General features: G+C 45.6%; 1 protein-coding gene across 1 annotated transcript in view; it reads right to left on the bottom strand.

Moving 5' to 3' along the window:
* Positions 1–760: 760 nt before the first annotated feature.
* The window catches only part of NR3C1 (nuclear receptor subfamily 3 group C member 1), a 51,911-nt gene continuing 25,255 nt past the window's right edge, over positions 761–27,416 (bottom strand). Inside the window, exons 3-9 of the mRNA XM_072348208.1 lie at positions 20,431–20,594; positions 16,787–16,903; positions 12,238–12,516; positions 9,517–9,661; positions 4,651–4,781; positions 2,498–2,655; positions 761–1,887 (exon numbers count right to left, since the gene is read on the bottom strand). Of these exons, the coding sequence (XP_072204309.1) occupies positions 1,735–1,887; positions 2,498–2,655; positions 4,651–4,781; positions 9,517–9,661; positions 12,238–12,516; positions 16,787–16,903; positions 20,431–20,594 (1,147 nt within the window). The 3' untranslated portion in view covers positions 761–1,734. The remainder of the gene's footprint in view (positions 1,888–2,497; positions 2,656–4,650; positions 4,782–9,516; positions 9,662–12,237; positions 12,517–16,786; positions 16,904–20,430; positions 20,595–27,416) is intronic.

The following is a 27,416-nucleotide window of genomic DNA, read 5'->3' as shown; positions in this document are numbered from 1 at the left end:
ATATTAGGTTTTGTATCTTCCCAGATGATTTTTCTCGCCGCCGTTACACAAATAATATGGGCCACTTTCAGTACAAATCGAATTTTAGAGTGGCTTGGTAAATATTTCAATTTCGAGATACAGAAAATCGTTAAGGTGCAGGTAGAAAAGGCTACTACAGCTTCTAAACGGTTTAAAATACAGCTACCCATGGCAACGAGGAGAAATTCACGAGACCTATGGCAGATTTATGGCACGCTAGTCACTCGATAGGAAGGGATGCAGCCGTACAAAGACAAGGGCGGACGTACACCTCTGAGACCACGAAGCCGGCAGCGGAGCTCTCCTGCTCCCGAGGAAAAGGGCGAAGCAGTCGGCGAGAGGCGGCGGTGCGGCACGGTTTGGGGTCGGGACGTGCGGAGGTGCAGACGGCGGCGGCCGCTACGCTGTGCAGAGCCAACATGGCACCGGGGAGAGCGCTTAGAGCCCATAGGGCACGAACAGAACGGAACCGGAGCACCGGGCGCAACGACACGCGTCTGCCTCTCACACCAAGGACGTCCTCCCACAGATACCTGCACCATGATAGGTTTCAGTGTACAGAAAACGCGAGTTTCTCCGCACAGAAGTAAACTTTTCTTAAGCTATGCATATTTTCCTGAAGGTTTCCTGATGGGCAGTCAGGACTGATCTTCTTGGCATCAACGCAGCCCGTGACTCTCGTAGTTATGGCTGTTGCATTATATGCAAAAATCAGGCTTTTTTTTTTTTTTTTTTTTTTTAATATATATACGTATATAAAATAACCTGCTCGTTTACATCCCGTTAGGACTGTGTTAATTTTCTATGAATCTGCATATCCAACGCTTTTGTACATTATACCAAAAGTATTTGTTTCATTCGCATCTACTGAAATTAGATTTGAGAGCATTTCTCCCACCCAACCCTGGCCCTTAAAAAATGCCAAATTTTATGGTCACCTCGACAGTTGAAAGCTATCAGGTTAGAAAACCCAACCCGTTTTCACACGGATATACTCAAGGATTAACGTCTAGAGGTCATTTAGGAAAGCTACGAGCTGCCCCGCCTTAAAAACCCAGCTGTACAATAGGCATCTTGAAGTATTACAAAAAAATTATGTAAGAAAAAATGAACAAGCCTCGTTCAAGGTATATAAAGTGAAAGGAAATTGCTAAAACCAGACAGTAATAGCTATAAAAGGCACAACTTCCCTTTTCTGATATACACTTGTAAACTTTCTTCAGGTTACATGCAGAAACCAAAACGCTACCTTAACTTTAAAAAAAAAAAAAGAAAAAAAAAAGAAAAAAGAAAACCCAAAACGCGTTACTAAAAAAAACCCAAAAACTGCCTCCAGCCGACTGCAGAAATGAATGAGCAGAACGTCCGTCACAGCCGCACATCTTGGCACCGGTGGTTGTGATGCACCCATTGATGTTGCGCAGGGGGAGAAAGTAGGATTTCTGGTAAGCAAGGTTTGTCCTCCTTTCCTCTCTCCCCAGTTACGTATCAAATGTGAGGAATCCGCTGCTTCTATAGCCTAAATCTTGGCCCTCTGTAAACCACATGTAGTGCATAATTACAAAAGAAACACCGCTGCAAGGACAAAATGAACAAGTCTGGTAGGTTCTGTCTTTACAAAAAAATAAAGAAAAAAAAAAAAGGAAAAAAAAAATAAAGAAAAAAAGCTATCGTTTGACGTTTTCTTAAGGCAACCCTTTTGTATTAAGGCAGTCACTTCTGATGAAATAAGAGCTTCTTTATATTTCCATTTGAGTATTTTGGTATCTGGTTGCTGATGATCTCTGCCAACATTTCTGGGAACTCAATACTCATGGATTTATCCAAAAACGTCTGGAAGCAAAAGTTCAGAAGATTTTCAACCACCTACAGGGGACAAAGCAGAGCGTTACTTTCACATGGTGCTCGCAGCAGCACAGCTTCCCCATCCCTTCCCACAGAGCTGTGCTCTGCCAGCGGCTGCCCTCAGCTCAGCCTCATCCATCAATCCCATCCACGCCATCCTCACACAAATCCAGCCGAGAGATCATGCCAGGTCCCTACAAACACCAAAGCACGCTGTATCAGCTCTAATCTTAGCGTATAAATAACAGAAATGTGGATAATCTGAATAAAATCTTCCCAGGTAAACTAATGGGGAAAGGAAAACTGAGGACTTGAAATCTGCTTTGCCCTGCCCAGCTGAGCTGCAGCCTGGCTGCTCTGTGCATTCGGGGAACACAGTTCCTCAATTTTACAGCAATATAGTTTTTAAAAACCAGAGTCTGAAATAGGCGTTAATTGAAGATCTAATTGCCACGGAATCCATTGAAAAGGAGCTCTGAGAGCAGAAGTTCATCTCCTTCACCTGGTCCTTCGTTAGACAGCATGTACCACCTCCCAGCCCACAGCATTTGGCCCTGAAGCACAGCTGAGGGCAGAGCAGTGCACAGCCACATCCCAGCCGCTCCTCTGGAACGTGCCCTTCAAGACTTACATCGTGCATAGAGTCCAACAGCTTCGTCAGCTGATAGAACCGCTGCCAGTTCTGGCTCGAGTTCCCTTCTCTTTTCACGATGGCCTTTCCCAGTTCCTTTATGTATGTCATGCGAATTTCTTCAAACAAAGTCTGGCTCTTCAGGCCTTCCTTAGGAACTGGAACATGACACACATCTAGGTTATACATCTGTGAACTGTGCTATTAGTTAAGCAATCTTACATTAGTTACACAAAAACGACCAAAAGGACTCGATTTTCAATAATGAAATGAAATGAGAGCTGAGAGAGAAGGAAGAAGAAAGGAAGTTGAGACAGCTGACTGGTTCAACAGACAGCACGGGGCTGCTGGCCAAGCAAAGATCATACACAACCACAGGCAGCCCAGGAACAAGGAGGGATGAAGACGGAGGGTGGGTGGGCTGGCACCCCGTGCTGCTGGCAGGAAGGCCCTTTCCAAGGCCAAGTGTGGGTGCACTGGGCAGATGGACACACACGTGGCCCTGCCCACAAGGCGTAGCTTTTGGTCCCAGCACTGAAGAGAACAACAAGTGCTACCAAACAGGGAGCACAGACAGAGCAGATGGAAAGGAAAAGAGGACAGGGTGAAAGGAGACCCTGAAACACAGCCCTTTTGAGGACCTGCAGTGCCACAGCCTGCCTGGCTCATGCAGGAGATGGCGTCGTGGCACTGCCCCCAACTGTGTCCATGTGTGTAAGGAGGAGGGTCTGTGAGTGACAGCCATGTGCAACGTGTGCTCTGTCCCCCAGGGCTCCACTTCATCCCTCTTCTTCCTCTTCTCTTAGAAAAGACACCCGGGAATGCAGCAACCAGAAATTTCAGTTGTGAAGTCACAGATTAACAAAACGATGCACATTGCAGCCCTTCAATTCTCAGAAGTGCCACAGTGTACCACTTACACAACACGGGGCTCCAAGAGCAATGTGAGGCTGTATTGTCTTTCAGCACAGGGACAACAAAGAAGCCTTCTGCTGGCTCACGCCAGCGCTTGTCACACATTGCTTGTGAATGGGCTCAATTCTACTAAGGCGGTCTCCTTCCCACTCCTGACATGGAAATTCCCATCAGGAAATTTCCAATTCCTGTAGGAAAGTTGGCCTCCCTTACATCCAAAACACGTCAGGAATCTTCAGGAGAGGCTTTAACTTTAAATCTCCCATCTGAGCAAAGTTTGCAGCCTTCACAAACAGCAGCAGTGTGGGGCTGTGGTGGTGATGGTTCCTTTTCAGGAGCACCTCTGTGCAAAGGGCTGCCAGCCTGGGGACCCCTGAGGGGCCGAGTACAGTGCTGGCATCGCTCACAGCCCCCCCTGCTCACACCTCCCCGAGTGCACACACACATCCAGCTATATTTCCCCAGCTGTTCTCAGTCTGCACTGCATTGAGCCAGGGTTAAAACTGAAGCTTTTCAGGGAGTTACAACAACACAGAGTGAGAAAAAAAAAAATCATCAGGTAGAAAGGAATAATAATATAGAGTAAAAATAACATTGTAGAATCATTTACACAGTGCTCCATATCAGCATCATTCTGTACAGTCCAGAAAAGGACTATTTTGGTGATATCCTTTGACTTTCTGTGCAATAAAGAGGATAGAATGCTATTAAGTCATGACTTGTTCCAACTACAGCTTATCTTATTGAAAGTCATGAAAAGCCACTGCAGTGTATTACATACATCTACCTCATCTATCATAAATCCACTACGTGCTTTCTAGATGCAAATGTAGAAAGCAGCAGTTGTATTTAGCAATCCTTCAATAACTTCTGGGAGAGTTCAGTCACTTTTCTGGGAGGAAATGGCTTCACTGCATCAGACCTTGCTCACTGATTTTTTTAACTAATATTTTTGTGGGCACAAAGTCAGAGCTTGGGCCATTTCTTTGGGCTCAGCCAGTCTGTGGCTCAGGCCTCTGCTGGAGCTGCAAAGTTCTGCATGCAGTCTGCACCGCCTTGGCATGAACATCCCATATCTGCTGAGCAGAACTTCTGAGTAACCCCGCATGGCCGGGCAGCAAACAGAGCACTGAGTGCCATTTGTGATCAAACACCATACATTAACACGCTGCACACGTTTCATGGCACTGACAAGGTAAGCTCACATTGCTCACACAGGTGTTTAAGTGTTCACCTACTTGTAGAGAGGAGAAGCAATGTTTTCATGCAGAGATACTCTTCATATGAGACTTGAAGCCGTGACAGCTCGCGGGCAACCATCAGCATATGTTTGCATTGTTCATACATACAGGGTAGATTCATTCTCTGCCTAAGAAATAAAGACAACAATTAGTTAAATAGCCTCTTAAGGTTCCAAATCTAAGTTGCTCCATCCTTCCCTCAGGACTGGTGGGGTGGCAGTGGCAGATGTCAGAATTTGGCTTACAGCAGAAGAGCCTTCAGTTTTCTCCAGGGAACTCCCTTAGGGTGAGTGCCTTGGTCACCACGTGTAAGCAGTGGCCCCGAACTGCAGCATGAGGAGAATACGGCATACTGAAATGCAGCGTTACCTTTTCCAAAACATTTTCTACTCAATATCAGAATCTCAACTAAGAAACGAAATTGAATCCCAGTATAAGAGTAGGATTTGGTTATGAAATGGCTCCATTTCCTCCGGAGCTGCTAGTGTTTTTCAGTTCTCCTTTTTCAGTCCTGCAAGAGCCAACGCATGCAACAGAAACGTAACATAACCTCACAGGCATGCTGGAAAGCAGCATAGGAAACCCTTGGCCAACACAGAACACATTTGCCTTCCTTAAGGTGCAAAACTCTAATAAGAGGAATTCAGATGGTTTTGAAAGAGCAAGAAATACAAGTGATACAGATCTCCTAAAAGCCATGTAAAGCACAAATCCAGAAAACTCAATCATTTCCAAACGCAAACACTGACCTGTTCCTTCTGAGGCACGGCAGGACTGCTCACCGCAGCACCGGGCAGTTGGGGTTCCTGTAGCTGCATGTGTGCATGCACAGCCCTGAACTCAAACACCAGTGCCATGCTGGGCTCACAGTGTGAACAGCCAGCACGCTCCGGGTCTGTGCAGGGCGCTGCATGCAGGCTGCTGCTCAGGGCACCTGGCACAGTGCTGTTGGTGTGCACTGCTCAGCCACTTGGAAGAACTTCTGCTGAGCCCTCTGGGTTGTGTCAAAGGGCATCGAACAGCCATCCAATTGGGTAATTCAAACACATTCCACAATAGGGCTCAGCAGTCTTCCTCATGTAAGAGTATGACCATTTCTGGGCAGAAGGTTAAAAGAAATGTTATGAAATGGGTCAGCCCGTCATTTGTTTCCATCTGCTGCAGATGCAGTCATCACCCCGAGTCTGGGAATCCATTCTACCTCCACGCAGATTTGTTAGTACCAAAGCTGTGCCAATGGCAGTCCCCAAAAACTGAGAGCGCAGCACAGCCCATCTGCCCAGGGCTGAGCCAATAGAGGGCTGTGCTGTGCTGGGGGCAGTGGGGAGAAGGGCTGGGAAGATGGCCCAGCTCTGCCCCTCACCGCCCTGTGGGAATGCAACGAGCTCAGCCGCCAGCATGGAGGGAGGAGCAGAACCCGACCAACTACAGGGCCTTCAAGCAAAGCCCCACTGGGAACCAGCCCTGGGCAGTCAGGGGAAAGGAAGGTCTGAGTGCTGCTGGTACCCTGAACCTGAGAAGTGCTGATGGGAGCAGAGTGAGCAGCTCGCCAAGCAGAGAGCAACACACCACACAGTGCAACAGTGCAACGTTTGTGCAACTCCCGCCCTTCACAGAAGCTGAGATTGAAGCAGCTGACTAATGGCAGTTTATCATCTCTGCAGCGATTCTGCGTTAGTGACTGTGTATCCAGCCTGATTCAAAACACATTTCTGTTCTGTAATATCTAATCTTCTTTTGCTTTGGTAAACAGAAAGGAACGTGCAAGTCAGGCATCAGGCTCAAATGCAACACAAATGGTAGCCTGTGTAAGTTACACTTAGTGCACACACACACGTGGGACTTGTGTCGATAAAAGCATGCGACGGTGTTCAGCACTGCTGAGTCATTTGGCTCTGCCAAGACCATAGAAAAACCAGTAAACAAGATGCTGCCTCCTGAAAATCAGACAATATGGGCTGCACAGAACTGGTTACAAAAGACTGTTCAAAAAAACCGCTGGGAATAAGAGCACTGATAACACACTGCTTATAAAATTGTAACAGTTTCTTGCTTTCGGTTTCAGCAGCACCAAAGCAGAGCTGCAGTAGTCAGCTCTGTACGGACAAAGGAGACCACCTCAAACCTAAGAACAGCAAAAGCTAAGATGATGTGTGTGCAAACACAGCCTGAATCCTAAGACACAACTTTCAAAACCTTCTTTCTAAAGCCAGGCTGCAATCAAAGGTCATCTGTGCACTCGATGAGCACAACTGAGCATCCCTCACTGCAACTCCATCACCAAAGTGACACAGAGGCTGTGAGCGGCCTGAGGGTGTTCAGCACCGCACTGTGGTGGCACAGCACCACTGAACCACCAGCACTCACAGCTTCCCAGAAACCAGGTGATGGTTTAAAGCCTCAGCACTGAGCTGCCAAGCTTTTCTTGCACCAGAGTTCTACATATATGTATGCTGTACATTCACATAACACAGGAAGCAGGCTAAATATATGATAAGTCACTATAACGTAATAGATGTTATCTTAATTAAGACCCTGAGGTTGGGGAGCAGCAAAGGAGCAGCTGGGTGAAAAATCAACACAAAGCATCTCAGGAAAAAGCACCAAATAAACACCAGAGTGCTTTTTGGGGAATATCGTGTGCCACAGCGCTATCTTTTGAACCCAGTACCAAGCAGAGCATGAGCTGACCTGGTCTGTGTGCCATTCTCTTGATGCACACAACATCCTCCTGCCAACCCCACCATTCCAGCGCTCCCAATGGCACAGCCCTTCAGCACTGTGCTCTGCACGCATCTGGCGGCTCACACTGCGTCTTTATGCACCACTCAGGAATCGCCACGGCTAACGCAGAGGTGGCTGTGTTTTATTGCTCAGTAGTACATAAAAAGTTATGACCAGAGAGATTTATAGGGAACCTGAAGCACACCGGAGGAGGAGTCAGAAGGAACTGCAGTTCTCTCAGTCAACAAAAGTTATTGAAAACAAATGTCATCTTAATGAACAGTCCACACACTGGAGCTGCTAACCAGAACACGTTGGAGAATTCACACTGAGTAGAAGAGGATTACTCTTGGTTTTTAAGAGCACTGGTGCACACTTCACTGCAAAGCCCTGCCGTTTTGACCCACTGATGAGTCAGGAGATCTCTGAGATGTAGCAAATGAGATGCTCTCATATTTATTAGTGATGTCGGTTACTTCAATTTCCACCATGGGGAAACCACTTTATTTCACAGACATATTCTAATAACCTTAATCAGCAGAAGTACACAGATGGGCATACATCTGTCCCCTGCCTTTCTTCTCCAAAAGAAAAAAAATTACTATAAAGAATTCATTAAAGGTTATGAAGGCCTGGATATATATTTACAGGGAAGAATATTCAAGCAAATAAACGGGAACAAAAAACAGTACTATGAGATGTAAATGGCCAGTCTCATAGAAAATGTAACCACCACTGTCTTCTGAGCAGAGAACAGACTGGGGAGAACAGGAACTGAAGTGCAATAGGAACAAAAATATTGTGAGCACTGTCTCAAAATGTGCCCAAGGGACAGCACTGCCTGCAGGGGGGAACTGGGCCATGGATCAGAACCTGTCACTCACATTGCTCTTCAAATCCTTATTAGTGGAATCACAATGCTGCACAAGTTCAGTGTCTGTAGGTGCCCATGGCCCTGCACAGCCCTACAAGGTCTGCTTCATTTGATGAAAATAACAGTGGCAAACCCACAGTGGTCGCATCCTGCTGACTGGAACCTGCAGGTGGCTGAGCTAGATCTCACATGGTTCTGACCAGCTACCTCCAACGCTGACACCCACAACACAACTTCAGCAACTAATTCAAAGCACAGACAACACATCTCAGCACACAGCAGCACTGTTAGCATCACCACACTAGAGGAGGCAGTGGCAGAGCAGTCCAGAGCTCTACTAGCCCTGCCCAAGGAGCAGGTGCAGCACGCAATTGCTGAGCAGCCTCAAAGCAAGAGCAGCACAGCGAACACGGCCGGCAGCACAGAGCATCCCAGCAGGGGAGCCTTACAGACAGCCTGGGCTCCCCAGCCCGAGACGCACAGCCAGGCTGACCTGCAGCCACACCGGAGGGCAGCAGCTGGGAAGTATCGCACAGTGCACACATCTGCACCAACCACTTCTAACCCCCACAGCTCAAGCCAAGCTCGCTGCCCATCTCCTCCTCTGTCAGACTTCCCTCTTTCAGTCCTCCAGGGCACAGATGACCACACAACACCACTTCAAAAAACACAAGGAAGATGATGCTCATTATAAGAAGGCTGTCCAGATACTGAAGCAAATTCATTTTTCTTTTGAAAACTGACAGCAAAGTTAAACAAAAATACAACAAATAAGCTTTTCCGTTCGCAGCCTTTTCAGCCAGATTTTAACCATGCTCAGATATAAACATTTAACTAATCCAGAATTCAGTGCAACTGATAAGATTACTTTTATACACCAAATATGCAGCACATGGTGCAGTTTGCTAAGCCTCTCCCTCCATCCCACAGTTGCTTCTAGATTCAGCTTCTTTGGCTCTGGTGAGAGGAATGACTGCAATGAATGGAGCAGGAAGGGTCACAGCATGGGACATTTCATACGAGCACCTCCCACAAACCTTCATGGAAACAAATGCACTCAGTACTGAAAAGGTTTCTCTTTCACTCAACCTGTGTGAAAACTAAGTGATCTGCTGGAAGGAAAACAACGTTGCAAACAACAAAGGGACCTGGAATCCTTGCACCTTTGCTGCCCAGTGATTCACCTCTCCTGTGCAGAAAATGGATAGGCTGCAGCAGCCTGACATCTCCACAGTAAAACAAGACAAGGATGCAGTTTTACTTACTCGTTAATAATCAGATCTGGTGCAAAGCACAGGAGGTTTCCATTTGATTGTTTGTATGATCTCCATCCTAAAGCAAAAGCCATCAGGAACATCCAGGAGTACTGCAGAAGGGTCATTTGGTCATCCAGGTGTAAGTTTCTGAAACCTTAACGACACAAAAATAAACGCAGTGAGGTGTGGCTGCATTGGTAGCAAAAGAAACCTCAAAAACAAACCCAGAACACAAATAACTCTGAAACAGACTGTGCTTCTCATCAGTACAACCTCTATACCACCAATACAGATTACCACTTCTTAAAGTGAATTTCGTAATGATTTCTGTAAATGCGATGACAGTACCTGCAACAACAAAACTGCTCGCTGTCAGCTGATTTCAGTCAAGCATTTCTGTATTTTAGACTGCATCTTTGGTAGAAGGAAAGAAACAACAAAAATGAAGCCTTTTTTGTTTTAATGTGAAAGCCTTGTTGGAAATAGAAGTACCTTAAAAGGGTGCAAACACCATTTTCCAACTACCAAGGTTACGTTCAAATATTTGCGCATGTAGAAATCAGCTGAAGGACTCAGATTACAGCTTCTGGACAGGAGGACTCAGCTGAACCGGGAGAGGTCTGAACTGAGCGCCCAGCACAGCTCAGAGTGGGGTAACTGCCTTAACATGGAGAAATAGGCCACAGGGCCTGACGGACAGTAATACGGAGAGACAGGCCACAGGGGCTAACAGAACTTAATGCTTAAACCTTATGTTATAAATTACACTGACATATAGACACACAGAGCAAGTTCTCAGCATCCCACCTACAGAAATGCATGCCCACTGACACTGCTGGCCTTCTGCAACTGCTGTGAGCTGCTTTCCAGATGGAGATTTCCCTGGAGGTGTACAAGAAAGGTTCAGATGCTGTACTGAGGGATGTGGTTTAGAAGGGAAGCCCTGGTTGATGGTTGGACTGGATGACCTTGGAGGTCATTTCCAGCCTTGGTGACTCCATGATTCCACGGCAGTGCCAGACAGATACACTTTGATGGGTACTACAGATGCCAGAGGGGGAGTTAATACCAGAATATGTGTGTGTGATTATGTGGAGAAGGTAATCAGTCAAAGATAGATCACAAGAGAAAAATATCTAACACTCACTACCATTCATTTGGCAGTCTCCTGTAATTAACAGTGTTTTTCTTAATGTTTGCGAGCAGTCCACAAGACAACAAATCACTTAACTTCAAATTTTGTTCTTATTCAAGGATTGTACACTAAACTTACAAAATATGCAGCATATCAGAAACAGTTAACGATGGTAGCTAATCTTGTAAGAATATGTAGAATGAATAGAGCCAATTAAGATAATGAGGAAATGTGTAAAATCTGAAAATTGGTCCCTTAAACAGGCTCAAAATGTAGGCAGCTTTTCATTTGCAATGCTAGTTTCTATTGGATCATGCCTACATTTAACGAGAAAATGTTGTGTCACCATGAATCATTATTAAAGTCTGAATTCAAGTTGATTTTATTTAATTTCATTAGGCATTTGGCATCTAAAGAGCTCATTACAGCACTGCTTCCTGAAGACGTTTAAATAGATAGCAGTCAGTAGATTATTAAATAGCAGAACTTGGTAGGTCTGAACAGCTTCAAAGCAGGCTTCTGGCTTTGGAGACTGCAGTAACCACTACTTATTGCTTCTAAAATACAATCAAATTATTTCAAACTTATTTGTCACTTACTGGGTCAAATCTCAAAAGTTTTGCTCAAAAACTCTTCAGGAAAAGGCTGCTCTGACAGCCTCAGCTCAAGGATTCAGCAGGCAGCGTTTGGTGACTGCCAGCCTGTGGGTCGGGGCACAATTACCAGAAGTACATACAAACCAAATATGCCCACAAAGAACCATCTTAGTCATTAAAAAAAAGTGTAAAAATATGATAATAGTAGCCCCTATTAATAAAATTATTAAGCAGAAGCTTGTTATGTTCACAAAGAACGTGTGTTTCAACCTGAAGGATTCATCTCACTAGGGGAACCATCCAGAAGAGATTGCAAACGCAGAACTGCCCCACACCAGTGGTGTCTGAGTTTTATTTCAGAACGCCAGCAGCCTGCAGGCTGTCCCACAACGATGCAAAGCACTGCCTAAGTGCTGTTGCCAGTTTGTTTTTGAAAGCAGGTAACGGCAGCGACTAGAAGAGAAGGGGAGAAAAACATCTGCCTTTGTTCTGTAGAAAGAAATGGATCTTCAGCTCTACTGTGGCCCTGACCTCTCCCAGAGACCTACTATGGGATGCTACACGTTATGGCCAAGGCTGTGATTTTGCACCACTTTTCTTCTGTAAGGCAACTGCAAAGTGTGCTCAGGCAGGAGCCAAAAAGGCAAGAACATTTCCAAATTTCCCATGTGACAGTCAGTTTAATCATGTAGCTACAATGCTTGAGAGAAAATGAACATCTTGAGCTTCTGTCTGGAAGTGGAACACTCAAATGCCTATTCCCAGTCAACAAGAAACTACAGATGTGGTGATGGGTCAGAAAACAGAACCACCCTGAATGCAGATGCAGGACAGCATCATACTACTAAAGTGAAGGCTCCACTCCAAACGTACGAGAACTGGAATAGCTCAAGCACTGCTAGTTCCTATCTGTGAGGGCTCCGAAGGACATCGAATGTGAAGACAGACATTTAGGCCCCAGAATGACTGCACTTTGTAATTAACACACACGTGTGCTACCTGGTATTGCCTTTGCCCACTTGACCGCAGCTACCACTTGCCGTCCTCCCAACATGTTGAGGGTGGACAGGATGCGCCAGCTGGAGTCGGGCAGTGTGCTGTCATAGCCTGAGTACAGCACCTCCGGCTCGATCACCTCCAGCAGTGACACCAGGGTGGGTGTGAGCTGCGGCAGCGATGCGGGGACCACGCTCTTATTTCCAGCAGTTTCGGCAGCATCCCTCGTGCTCGTGGCAGCGGCCTGCTGGATGCCTTTTATCTTCTTCTTCGTTTTGCGAGCTAGGAAAGATGGAATCACGGCTGTTAGGTGACGGAAGGTAACCATGCATCACCATGACATCCGCAGCATGGGAAATGCTGCTTTCTTTTTCTTGTGTCTGTAGATCAGATAATTGAAACTTTTTGAGGATATTTTTCTTTTCTTTTTTTCCCCATAAAACTGTAAATAATTCCACTTCAATACTTACCAAACTTCCTGTGAAAATAAGTTTCACATTTTAATCAAAGTCGCATTAATGCCCTTGTCCCCAGATCCTTTATGTCTGCAAGGAGGACATGGACAAGGCCTGTCCCCAACCCTTACACGCACAGATCAGTACGGCCCCATGCGACAGAACAGCACCCGTTTGGAAAAGACTTGCAGGAGTGAGCATGCTGTCATTTCCTTGGTATATGAAGTACAGAAACCATACAGAGGGAAGGGAAGAAATATACTTAATGGGTCAGGAGTGACTCGGTCTCTCGAGCCAGGGAAAACATTTTTTTGAAATGCTGGGCAGGAGGAGATTTTTCCCTTGCCAGCTTCCTCGCATGTAAATCACTGCTGTATCATTAAACCATTACGTTCATATGCCAAATAAATAAAACGTCACACAGAGATGTTAACCTTGAACTAGAAGCTGAAGCAACAGTTGTCAATAAAGGGATCTCCGTCTGGCCCCTCCTGGAGGCTGAACTCAACGGACCATTTGGCTGAGACCAGAATGAAACCCAATTCTTTCCCTTTCTATCAATTAATTGATCTATTTCTGTTCTGCACCAACAGAGATAGATAAACCAGTAGAGATAAACCAGTAGCACAGACAAACACTGCATAAAGTGCTTTCATGTTTATTAAGTTTCTGCTGAGATCAGTCAGTGTCTCTAATGGTCAGAACTGTAGCAGAACAGAATGCAATATCCCCCTCCCAACCCCACTTCTCCCACTGGCTGTGAGAGTCTTCAGAATCTTAACTGCAAAGATAACAAACTCTGTATGGGTTTAAACACTATCTGCTGAGACTTCCACGGCAGAACAGCAATAAGCAGTTCTTTGGAGCAAAGGGCTTCTTTCTGTTGCTATTATCATTACTTCTATGTATTATACACACACACACTTCCCACCATCCTTGTTCTCAAAAGCAAATGAAATGCTTTTTTAAATGAAGGTAAATGAAGGTAAATTTACATGCACATGCCCACAGGTTAACACAGACACCTAGGATGGAATACTTCCAGACCAGAAAGTCTGGTAAAATTACAATCAAAGAAATATCTGATAAGATAAAGTATTGTGCAAGAATTTTATTAAGCTGCACTACTAAACTTGACATTGTAACTCACAAAAAAGGAAGGTTTATAGTTTCAAATACAAAAACATCACAAATTAAAAACCAGCTCCTTAAGGCAAAATGCAAAAGATAAACCCTACAGATAAACTTGGCACAGAAATAAGACCCAGCATCCAAGAAGCTCTGCTGGAAGAGAACAGAGTGGCCGCAGTGCAGGATGGTGTGGCTGTGCTGGGGTCTGTGCTGCTCTCCAGCAGTGCCCACTCTGGACACTGCAGTCCAGCAGCCCGATGTTAAGGGATTCCTGAACTGCCCACAGCTGGGTTGAAAGTTCCAATGCAGCTGAAAAGATGGGGACTGCCGTGGGATGTTACAGAGGCAGCGAATGAGGTCCATCCCACCTCATGGAAGGGCCTCTCCTCTGCGACAGCTGAACATGGCTGCAAGGTCCCAGCTGCACCATGCAGACAGGATCCCATCCCATGGAGGGACCTCTGCACCAGCACAGGACAACGCAGCACCGCATGCAGGAGGGCTCTGCTATGGAAGGGATGCACAGTTGAGCTGTGTGATGTCGGCTGGTCAGATGGCCATGTGTCAAACTGCACAGCATCTCAACAGCCCCTTAACAAACACTGAGGAGGAGCCCACAGGCACAACCCCAACAAGAGCCAGTGACACCACGGGGAACAGAAGAAAAGCTCTGGGGGCAAAAATTTGGTGGTAAAGAGAATGCAAGGATCAAGACCTTCATGGAAACCCATCTCACAGCACTACACGGAATGTTCCTACTACTGCACAGAAGATGAAGCACTGTGAAAGCAGAGGGGCTGTGCACCCTGCTGCTGTGAGCAGGACCTAGAAAGGCAAAAGTCACTTCAGAGCAGGACAATTAATATTATTACAAATAAGAAGAGATCCTTCAAAAAAAACTTGAAATTGTTTCAAAATGAAGACGACAGAAAATAACATAAATTGCCAAGAGTTTAACTATAAAATGCAGCATGAAAAGCCAAAAAAGATCTTGCGATGACTTCCTACGGGCACAAAACCTAATGACAAATCGCTTTTTCAAATGCATCAGAAAGAAAAAGGGTGCCAAGTAATGGCTAGGGTCAATTAGTGACGGAAGTAGGAAATGAGAATTCAATGAAATAAAGCCTGTAAGACAGAATAACATTATTCTGCTGTAGAAATCTCTGGTAACTGAAGCTTGATAGCTGTGCATTTTCCCAATATCCCTAGCTCAATAAGCCACGTAGCACAAAAACATCCCAGAAAAGGGAGTGAAGAGGTGACAAATGTATGACTGATAAGGCAAACGAGATCAGAAAATGATTCAGCAGCACGGTTTTGGTGTACAAGGAGCCGTTTTGCCTCCGCACTGTTATGCACCTCATACTGCCCTCCAGACTTCGACTGCTTCCTTTGTACAACCAATTCATCATCTGTTCAGACCCAGCTGATAACCCGCTGTTTTCACAGTGCTTTCTTTTTCTCCTTCTCACACTACTTTGGGATCTAACGTTTTCACTTCACTCAGTTTCCAGGCCTCTCTTCCCTCAGCCAAGAAAGCAATTTTCTCTCTGTTCTTTTTGCCTTCCCCAACCTATATAACAATACCATCATCCAGAAAGTCGCTCCTCTCCAGAAGTCTTTGTGCCAAACCTCAGGGAAGGAAACCTCCCTTTGGCTGTGCCATGACTTCTGCTGGCTCCCAGCTTGCCCAGTCGGCCACACAGCCTCACTCCTCCAACACTGCTGAGAGCCCAGTGAGCACCCTGCTGCCCTGCACACAGCTGCATGCCCTGCAAAGACACCCACCGATGGCCTCCTGAGCTGTAAGACTGTGCCAGGACCCACCATGCTGACTGTGGCTGTCAGGCTACATGCACACTCCTCCAGCATACAGACCCCACTGATACATACACAAACCACGAAGTCCCTTCTGAGGATGGGATTTACATGTAAGTGTGGTGTGGGGGAAAGCATTTCTGCATGCTGGGTCCTCTCCCTTTGCTTGGAAGGATGAGCAGCAGTCACCAGCAGGGCAGAAACATGGGGTGTTCATGGTGGGGAGGGGCAGAAGAACAGCAGGAAAGGATGTGCCAATGAGGGCCCCCCTATAAGCATATCTCTATATACATCTCTAACACAATCCACCGCTTACATTTTACTGAAGGATATTTTAGCTGAAACGAAAAAAATGTCCATATTAATATACATTTTTGACATTTTTATTTTATCTGTCAGCTTTGATGATACAAGTTATCACCATGATCACTATGCCAGTAAATACTGTGTTAATCTCCATGGCTCAAGGAAAAATATCGAAGATAAAATGTAGCTGACAGCAGTAAAGAAGTTTTATGCCTTTTTAGGGCTGTTGCTAAATCTCTAGGGTCTTCAGTTTCTCATTAGCCACCCACAACTGAGCGCAGAACAAACACGCACCGGCACATTTATGTTTCTTTAGTATATTATCTTTTCTAGAGAGACTCTATCAGACATTTAAGAACAAGAATCCGCAGCATGAATAAAAATAATTGCCTTTTCTTCAGCTTGAAGATGCAAGGCACACTCCAATTTTAGATACACGCCCGGGCATTCCCTCCCATTTGTGGTTTTCAGCATCAAGTCACTTTCCCAAGTAAGAATAGGCAGGCATGGCACTTCCCTACAAGACCTCTGCTGGAGTTCTGCTGTCTCAGATTCACCGAAAAAGCAACAAGATCTATGTGCTGACAGGAAGAAAAAATAACCCCGTTTCACACACATGACTCACTTCTGCTGTGCATTCGGGGAGATAAAGCAACTGAGTGGGGATAGGAAAGCACGGCAGAAATTTTAGCACTAAAAATCTTGCTTTCATTAAAATGCTGCTATGCACCACAGATAGCAGCACTTCCACCACATTAAAGTGCTGCTGCTTCAGCTTCCTGAACGGGGGGACCTTCACTGCATCAGAAATAAAGGGGGGATGGAACACTGAGGATTACCTTCGAGGTTCATGCCCGCCTGGAGGCATTTCCGATAGCGGCACGCCGGGCAGTTCTTCCGCCGAATTTTGTCAATAATGCAATCGTTCCTTCCAGCGCAGAGATAGTTGTGCTGCCCTGCATTCACAGAAACACACACAGTCACCACCAGCCTTACAATCAGATGAAGTCATTCGCTGTTTCTGTAGCATGAAGGAAGCGGGGACTGTAGGCTGTCCCTACTCGCCTCACGCCTTTTATTGCAAAACAAAACCAGTATCCAGATGATTCCCAGCAAATACAAATCCAGCACTCTTCTGGCATTCAGACACTGATGCCAACATCTTAAGGAGAAATCCTATTTTCTGTTTGTTAAGGTTAGGCGACTTCTATTTTTACAACTCTTTCTCTCTTACATTTCTCCAAGCTAGGAGAGAGCTCTAAGCCTCAATGGCATGTTTACAATTTCCCTGAATGATTTCACATGAGATATAAATAACGTCCACAAACACATTTGGAAAGCATAAATTTCAACATCTCTCCCAACATATAGAAATAGCTGTTGCTGCTCCAGAAGCTGAGCAGCCTCCGTTCCATGCAGAAGCAGACAACTAAGCACTCTGACATCTGCATGGACCCTCAGATTCACAACAAAGATTTGGCCCCGGAAATGTGATGACCTGAAGTACATCTATTAAAATGAGTGCAATTCTTTGCTGTTAACAGAAGGGCAACAGTGGAGAAGAACGATATCTGTTCCTAATTATTTGAGTTACATGAACAATTGTATAACGACAGCCTCCTTTAGAAAAAGGCACTGCTAAGAGATATGTCCTTCTCCCAGACAGAGAACAAGAAACAGAAGTGTTGGTGGGACAAAGCTGCAGCCCAGGCTGTATCAGAGTATTTCAGCGTCCCAATGGATAACGTTGGATAACAAATGTATTTTCCAAATATTCAGTTACTGACAACAAAGCCTAGGAGTCTTCTTATAGAAACAGACGTGATCAAGGAATTAGATCAACTGTGAAACGCAGAGTCCACCCCTACGGCCTCCGTCAAACTTCTGGAGTTCCACCTCCATGCAAGTATTTGAGTTTCTTGTGTCTACTGCTTTGACATTATTGTCTTTATTTATTTATTTCCAGATGGAAACTACATTGTTTCTTTCCACCTCCTCCTTCCTGTGGTCAGAATGCTGCCCTGCAGACACGCCAGCCAGACGGACACATTTCAGTTACCTTTGCTGTTCAAAAAATGTCAATATTTAAGGAACACGCTGGTGAAAGCTGGTAGTGAGCAAACTGAGATGCTTCCAAGAGAATTTACTGCAGATGGAGGCATTTTGCAGAGCATCCAGACAACGCTGCTGCTCCACCCTGCACCACCTGAGCACAAGCATGCCCCTGGGCTCTGATGGGTTGTGATCATCGGAGGAATGAAAGATTCTTTGGAACAGATTGGGAGTGGAGAGGGCTGGAGAACAAGCACAATCTGGAGCACTGCAGGAGACTGGGGTGTTGGAAGGGATTTAACACAGAGGGGAGGTGTGAGGATCTGAAGCAAGATGAAAGCGGAGGTGGAAGGAGGGAGGAAAACGTGGGCTGGCAGGAGAGGTGGTAACAGGAGGGAGGTGTGGGGCCGGGGCTGCAGAAGCACAACCAGAAGGGCTCTGAGGCACCGTGAAAATAAGAACTAGAACAAGACAGCTTTTGCTATCCTGGATTCCTGAAGAAAGGACCTTTGTTTGTGTGAGAATGGCTATAAATACAGAACAGCTGACCCACCTTCATTCATCCTCCCTCTTTTCCTCTAGTTCCACTGCTTGCTGAAAGAAATACACCTCGCATTGGTTTCCTAGATGCTGACACTTTCAGTTTCTGTAACCATTTCCATTGCAGTGTATATGACTGCAGACAAATGAAACGCAGAAGATGCGTTTCCAGGCTTACAGCTCTGTGACAAATGCAGTTTGCTGGACGTGTAAACTAGCAGATGCTTGGCAGATATTAATGAAAGCAACTGCACAGAAACAAATTATTTCTACATACACTTCTAGTAAGAAAAATTCCTGTAAGAGTTAAAACCAATGTTTCTGTTTCCTAAGGTACTATTAAAACTCACGGATCCTTTAAGAGCTTCTGAAAACATCCGTAATATCGAATCTAAAGGATTATGGTTGGGACAATCTGTGGAACAATAACAAAATGAAAGTGCAGGTAAACCTTGAGCAGCGTGTTGCAGTTTTACAGCTTTGACCCTGTTCTCCATATTTAACACCAACACAGTTGGTACAAGATGTACAAAATCACGTCACCCATCAGCAGAAATCACAGGACCAATTTCTTCATGTATCAATACTTCCATCACTGGCTAAGGCTGTGGAACAGGCAGAACCGCCACTGTGACGCACTCAGCTGCCACACAGCGCTGCTTCTGGGGGATATCCAGCACCCTTATTTCACTCCAACCTACAGATGATTATTCATCCCAACAAGAAGCCCGGCTGCAGACAGGATCACAGCTCAGACAGGACAAGCTGAGAGCCAAGGACAGCGCTCTGTACTGGAGCTGGTTCTCATGGTACTTCAGAAACAGCTTCAGTGTGCCACGGCACGACATCCTTCCCCACTGCCTGCGAACATCCTCGGATCCCTCTGAGAGTGGTTCTGTGCTTCCATGCAGTTTCCCATTGCGTCATTACATTTCCTATTACTTCAGTTGAGTTGGGAGCACAGGGATAGTGCTTCTCCTAGGGACGGAATGCTGATGTACCTTTTTTTGAAACACAGCCTTCCCTCTTCTCAAGTGAAATGCAGCTTGCAAAAATGTTAGCAAAAAGTGACAGTGTGACTCACTTCATCACACCCAGCAAGCACTGCCTGAAACAGGCACGAGACGGGAAGCCCTGAGCGAGGGATTTCCTGTATTGTCTAACAGCAGCACAGGAACCGCTGCTGCCCTTTCGGTGCACAGTGATGCGCTCTGTGCTCCTTCAGTCTCTGATGCTGATATTGCTTTGAGTCTCTGATGCTGATGTTGCACCCAGCACAGCCTGCTCAGCGCAGAGTGGCTGCTCTGCACCGCTACGGATTCCCATTTCATACTCCACTACTGTTTTCTTCCTGTGCTCACAGAGAAATCCCAACAACCCCAACCCACGTGTCCGTAATGCACCACACATGTTACACATATGTAACATAACCAACACTGCTGACTGGAAACACTGTAAAACTCTCCCAACCTTGCAGAAGGGTTACCCAACTTCACACACATCATCATACACACATCAATGAGTACAACACTTAGAACCACAAACTTTGAATGCAACGCACACAGACATATCTGTACATAAGTAGAACAAATAAACAAAAACAACAGTGAAAGAAAATGAAGGAAACAAGAAGCAAAGATAACAATGCACCCTTTCATCCTGAGTGCATGGGAGCATTTATAAACGTAATGGCAATCTATGCTTCAGATAATCACACCATTATCAATGTTATTTGCTCCGAAAAGGACAGCGATAGTAGGACTGGGGTTTCCCAGGAGGATCTGAGCAATAACTGGGGCTCCAGTAGGAGAGAGTAGCCTGGCTTTGGCCGGTCAGGTATGGAAATGGATCTTACAGTTCTGATAAATGCATTGTTTAAAACAAGTCTTACCTTCCACGGCTCTTTTGAAGAACACTTTGCAGCTGCCACAAGTAAGAACACCATAATGACACCCAGAGGCCTCGTCAGAGCACACAAGGCAGAGCTTGGGAGGTGGTCCCGCAGTTGCTGAGGTTGTGGATGGAGAAGAGCTTACATCTGATCTCAGTCCAGGGCTGGGAAAAAAGGCATGAAAATACAAATTAAGACTTGTAGAATATTGACAAACATTATATAAAGGTGAGAAATGGGCTGCCTTTATTGTCAAAGACTCACAGCTCTGTGCAAACAGTTCACCAGACTTAGAAACAGTTAACAGCAATCTCTGTAACACGTAAGTAAAGCTATACGGACTGCTTTACTGCCTATTTGACTGCGTCAAGATCACTTCCCTTACCCATCTCTGAAGCCAAGTTTCCTGTGCAGTGATCCTAGTCTATAAAATCGACTGCTACAGCACGCTCTCATTCCATACTGCTTTCATTATGGTCACATTCCCCACAGTCTGTATTAAGTCCTGCAAGAGCTTCGTTTTACTGCCAGCATCGGGCTTTGTACCGGGACACTTCTATGGAAGAAACTGCAAATTAAGTCCGGTATTTATAGTAATAAATGATGCTCTCACTCCAGCATTTCAGGAAACTAATACCATTTCTTAATTTGAGGACGTGGTATTCCTGTGCAAACACCCAGTTGACTAACGAAGGGTTAATTCTTAAACAAAGAACTACTGCTGGGACAGCACACAGCCCATCACAGCCACCTCTGAGCTGCTCCTAACCATAATGGCTGAACCAGCAGCAGCTCTGCCAAGCTTCAGAGGCCAATTATTCAGCACGGAGCCCATTGCCTCGCCTGCTTCAGGCTGCCACGACACCTGAACTCCTAATGGTTTACACAGCACATTTTGCTGAGTTTATTTTCACAAAAGTTTTGAACTTTTAGATGAGATTTCTATCCTGCACGCCTGACTCCAAGTGATTCTAAAGTTTGTTGCAGTAGGGCTCCAGCCACTTTCTAGCTGAGGACAGAAAAATGACACTTATTTTGAGCCCCTGGTGCCTTTATTCAGAAAATCCCCCAGAAAACTCTTATTCCCTAAACTGGACTTAACATTTGAACGTGGGCCGACATCTTGACAGAAAATTCCTTTTCCTCTCCTCAAGGAAATCTGACTAGATTTGGTCAGACACTTAAAAAATATCGTAGTTCTCAAACATTCACCAAAAAGAAGTAGATTTCAGAGGAACTGAAAACACTTCAGCACCCCGAGGGCTTGAATTTTGAACAAGTCAGCTCTTCACACTGCGTCCCCATGGAGGAACTGAGAAACAGCCAACAGCCTGGGAGTGCTGGGGGGGCTATCTGAGAGCACGGGGCACAGCAGAGCTGAAGGATGGACAGCAGCAATGGGGACCTGCTGCAGTTACCTGGTACAAAGGCTGGTGAGCAGGAATTCATCTAAACAGAAAGAAAAAGAATGGAACGTGGGGCGGAGAGAAGGTTTCAGTGAGAAAGGCTGCAGCCAGAGTGCGGCAGATTGAGTCAAGCTTGGGGAAAAAGGGGAGAAAGCCCAAGCAGGAAGTAGCAGTCCTCCCCAGAGCTTGGAAAAGGACTCAATTCCATCACATTCATCCTTTGCTTTCAGAAAATATCTGAAAGGCAGCAACACTTCCTCTATTCTATTACTCTACAAAGATGATGACAACTATCATCACTATCACTAGCTAATCTGTCAACTAAAGAGGCACTCATCAATGGATTACAACCCTGCTTATGTCCCATAGGATGGCTTTTCTATGTTTTCTAAATAATTTGTCTTCTCTCAAGAAGCAGAAAAACATAACAAAATATTTAGGTTGCACAATCAAGCACACAACACCCAAGTAATGGCAGAATGGAATTCACCCCGGCTACGTTCATCTGATGTCCTTACAAACACACGTCTTTAATTACACACTCACACTCACTTCTACGAAGCCTGCCTGCCCTCCTCAGCACCGAAGCGCTCCAGGAATGTGTCACGTAACAACAGAGGCTGCTGCTTGCTAGGGCCCATCTCCCTGCAGGAGATGGTTTGCATGAGTGGTGACAGTTTTGCAAGGGAAGCAACCTCACGGGTAAGGAAGTCAAGGACTCAATTCTATCTCTGCTTCTTATCACCACGCTGCATGTGATGGTGCTCAAATAGGACAAAGCAGTGCTGGGCCATAAGAAGCTGTTGGTCGCTCTGCTCCCTGCATCGTAACTCAAAGCTGGAACCCAGTGTGTTCCTTCATGGGAGGTCAGTGAGTGGGAGCCGACCTGGGGCTGCATGACCCTGCATGGCTCACAGCAAACAATTAACTGTGATCAATGCCACAAAACTCACTCCGGATTAGTTGGGTCCAATTCACACCTCACACTCTAGAAAGCGGATTGCTGCTGGACAAAACGGCTTGTGGTTGTGTAATTAAAGATTGAGGCCCGGTGGCACCTCTTCATACACTATGAATCTCAGTTCAAACACTAAAATGTGAATGGAGAGCCTGGAATGTAAATAAAGCACGCATCGCTTGAGAGCTGCAGATCATTAAAACATTCAGAAATGAGAAAAGAGAGAAGCATCTTTTTCTATGCAGTTTTGAAGACAACTAATATAGATCAAATAAATTGAGCTCTTGTGAATTTATGACAAAAAGATTTTCAATGAATCATTCACAAACTGTCACTGAAATGGTGGTAGTGCCAAACGTATTGTACTGAAAGCTTTCTATCACCTTTAATGTTTAATTAGGCTCATCTTCCATACAAGTATCACAGAAATTGTTACACGATACAGACAACAGATAGATACTAAATAGAACTAAACAGAACAACAGAACTAAAAACAAATGATTACATCAGTTAATAAAGCAGTCACCAATACTCTAATCTGGGTTTCTGGCATATCTTTTCAGGTTTGACTCTATCAGATAAGGCCAACATTTACTAATGGAGGGGAAAAGTGCCGAACATCGACAGCCCCTCCTCACCTCCTACTTGCCTCAGGTGCAGCAACAGGAGTGATCCCTGAGTGTGATCCCACAGGAGCCTCATGGATCTGATCCACAGCCAAAGTGAGCACCCAGTGCATGGGACAGCCCTGTACCCACAGCAACCTCGTCTGGCATTCAGTGTAAATCTTTTACACACAAAGCCACGGGAAGAAGGAGAAAAAGACAACAAAACTGCTTCCCAAGGGGTTGTGTCTCTCTCCTCAAGAAGTGAGGATTTACACCCCATGATAACATAACCATTATTGTTATCCTTCGGTTATTTGCAGAAGTGTTTCAGAACTCAACAAAACCCTAACAAACTATGGCTCTTACCCAAATGGAAGAAAACAAAAACAAGTCCAAATGGGAGAGGAAAAGCATTCTGAAATGCAGTGGTTCCAAGTTCGTAAGACGAGTTATCTTTTATTCTTGGAGGCAATGTGTTAGTGAAGAAAGGAGACTGAGGTCCACTCCCATACACATTCAGAAGTTATTCATACCTAAACAAGTTTTATTTGCACAGATATTTGTTTATAATTTCTCATCGAGGAGACATGAAATGGGAATGGGAAGCCTTAAAGAAGATGCAGCTCCAGTAACCAGGCCTGTACAAACCACGCTGTTTATCTAAGTCCATTCCTTTGTTAATCATTTACCAGAGACTTTCAAACACAGCTCAAGGTTCAAACTTTAGTGAAGATGGGTGTGGTAAAGTTTATGGTGTCTGACATTTGTATTCCCTGGGGACCTGTCCCCCTGTGCACCCCTATCCCAGCCTGGAGGAGCAGAGCCCACAGCGCCAGGTGGGAAATAAAGTAAAAAAAATAATCACAGAGGTGTGAGTGAGTCAGGAAGGCAAACAAGAACCATCCCCTGGGCCAGGCTGTCAGCACTGGGCTTTCAGATACGGCCCATCATGAAGCTGGCAGCCCTGTCCTTAGCAATAAGTCAGGGCATAAAGTTGCGGCAGAGCTGTGGCTCTCCTATGGACGCATCCCATCAGTGCAGCTGTGGGCAGCAGTGACAACATTTGCTTTCTTCCCATCTCTGCCTTCTTCTGAAACAATGCAGAACATGCAAACTCCCACACGCGGTAACCATGCTAACATTACACTGCTGTTTTAAACACGCATCACCTTCCTGCACTGCGCATCAGCCACAGCATCACCTCTGGCTGCTCTGGGTGAGCTCAGCAGCACTGCCAACAGCCTCACTGCCCCAAAGGGGAGTGGGGTCTGGTACCAACAGGAGGAACACCTCGGGAGGGCTGTGGGACAGCTGTCAGCTCAGCAGTTTGCACCTTTTCAAACACCTGACCCTGGAGAGAACTTCAGAGGCAACACCTCATCCCAGGTATTTTCAGACATACACGCAACGAAGCTATTCCCTGGTGCTATTACAAACTGCAACATCACTGCAGACAGCTCCTGGAAGTGCTGAAAACATTTTATTGGTGTCCAAGTACCAACTGAGGGAAGAAATGGATGAAACATATGACAGGGTGGGAGAAAACAGCTCCAAGATTGACTAAATGTATCTAAGCCTGAAGCAGTGTAAATGAGACCGCTCATTTTGCTCTTACTCCTAGCCCAGTACATCACACACGAGTTGCATTCACTGCACAATAAACCTAGACCATAAAATGATACACACTGTAACTCTCAGCCCTCCAGAAAAAGTCAGCTTAGTGTTTAAATAACACATTCGTAATAGCAAAGTACTCATCCGTGTAAGCAGCACCACCAAAGTAACAGGAAAGGAACCACTTCCAATGTCACCACCATCTGGGCCTCCTTATCTTCCAGCAATGAGAACAGTGTAAACACACTGCATGTGTACAGCAAGAGATCACTTTTTTTTTTTGAGTTGCTGATTTCTTTATTAACCAGAGAACTGCTAATTAATTTTGATGCTTTCTTAGGCAGGAAAGCCATTTTCAGAGCAGGCATAAAAAATGTTGAACAACTCAACTGACACTACTGGCCCATTACAACGAAAGCAGTGAGGGGTCCTGCACAAAACAACAAGCTGCTGCTACCATCCTCTACATCATTAGTTGGAGAAACCCCACGAAAGAATTTGGCTCCAGCCATTCCCCTGCCCAGGGAAAGGTCCCTGTGGAAAGCACAGACGGAGTCCACATCACAGCCCTCCTGAGCAGTGCAGTGCACAATGGTTCCTTCTGTCTCCTGTAATGTCCTCGCTTGAGTTTAGAGACTGAAAATTGGTATGAATTGGTAGAAACCAATGATTTCCTTCCCTGCTGCCTGCACACTCTACACAGATACACATTCTTTGCTCCATCTGGCAACCACGGAGTATGCAGAAAGCTCAAATACCATCCATGGATATTAAGTACGTTGCAATTTACCTCTAAGTCAAAGGCATCTTGGGATGTTGATTCAAACATTCCTATGGACTATCTGAGTGTGTACACACGAAAAGCCAACCTCCCAAAAGCGCTTACACAGAACCTGCCTATCCTTAAGCTTTCTTTCCTGACTTGTATCAAAAGAAGGCAACGGATCTGCTTTGGAAGAAGTGCTGCACATTGCCAACAGTGCCATAATAAACAGAAAAAGTCTGCTACAGATTACAGTATTTACCTAAAGCCTGTGAATAAAAGCATCCAGCATTGCTGTTTTATAGTCCCTTTGAAAGCCAAGATGATTAACACCATTTCCTTTATCACTCACTTAGATAAGTGCCTTATCGCCAGGTGATAAGCAGGAAGCCAGGCTCTGCTCTGATGGCGCAGCTCAGTGTGCCTGCATGGACAGCAGATGACTGGGTCAGCAGGAAGGCCTCATCCAGTTGTGCTTCAGGGTGGGATGCATGAACTCCTTGCAGAGGATGATGCTCTCCCAGAACCAAACTGGTGGGTATCGTCCTGCCTCCCCCACACTGGGCCTACTTTGGGATATATTCCATAGCTGACTCACAAGGAAGTACTGGGAGTACAACCTCCCCAAATAAACTGAGATACAGGCAGACCTAAGGCAGAAAAGTCTCATAATCAGACACATAGAATGACAGATATTTACAGGACACACACAGAACTTGTTCACATATATACTGTTCCCTTTAATACAACTAAAATGGGCTGTGTGATCCACTGCTGTGTGTAAAATAGTCTCAAATACTGCCAACATTTTTGCATGTTTTTCCAACAACTCTCATACATCACAACGAGGACATTAACTGAGGTATCCAGATTGGGTTAACAACAAGAAAATGGCTTCAGCCCACACCGACCTGATGCATATTCACTGGGAAAGACTTTGTTTTCAAAGCAGTGTATTTTCACTGGAGTTCAATGAGAATGAGAACCACTCCACAGCCCTACAGCACCCTGCCCCGGCTGCTTTGTCCCCCACAGCCCTCGCAGGGAACCTGGTGCTAACTTGAACTCTGTTTGCAGCAAGTACATGAAGGAATACTTATTAGAAAGGAAAATGCAGCAATGGCCCCTTCTGCACTCCTTTAGAAACTGCTGTCTTAGGCTCAGGGCTGATACACCAGCGCTGCCCTGCCAGCACCTGAGAATTGCCACACACCCCAACACCATCCTCCAGTTGATGGAATCCATCACTCTGGGGAACAAGATAAATTAATTATCTGTATTTAGTAGAGCCTCAATGACAAATGTGCATTGCCAAGAGGAGGCTTCTCAGGAGCTTGTGTTTCACAGCATCTCACAGAGGCAGCAGGGGCCACGTTCCAAGCACCCGAGCTCCATTTCTCATAAATTATTCCCCAGTAAATAGAAATCAACCCAGAAAGTCTGGGCGATTACCATCGGCGTACCAACAGAACCATCTTTTGCACGGACTGCTGATACTGCACAATGGAAACAAACACAAACACGACATGGGCTCCCTATGGGCACCATGCTGCCTCATTCCCATTCTGATGCCCGGTGCTGTATGCACTGAAGCTGGAGGTGCATGATGTCCCCTGGGAGCACCGCGCTGTGCCCAG

This window comes from Excalfactoria chinensis, chromosome 13 (assembly GCF_039878825.1).
Source record: "Excalfactoria chinensis isolate bCotChi1 chromosome 13, bCotChi1.hap2, whole genome shotgun sequence".
NCBI lineage: Eukaryota > Metazoa > Chordata > Aves > Galliformes > Phasianidae > Excalfactoria > Excalfactoria chinensis.
The sequence above is the reverse complement of the archived record's forward strand: the minus strand, read 5'-3'. Positions and strand labels throughout refer to the sequence as shown.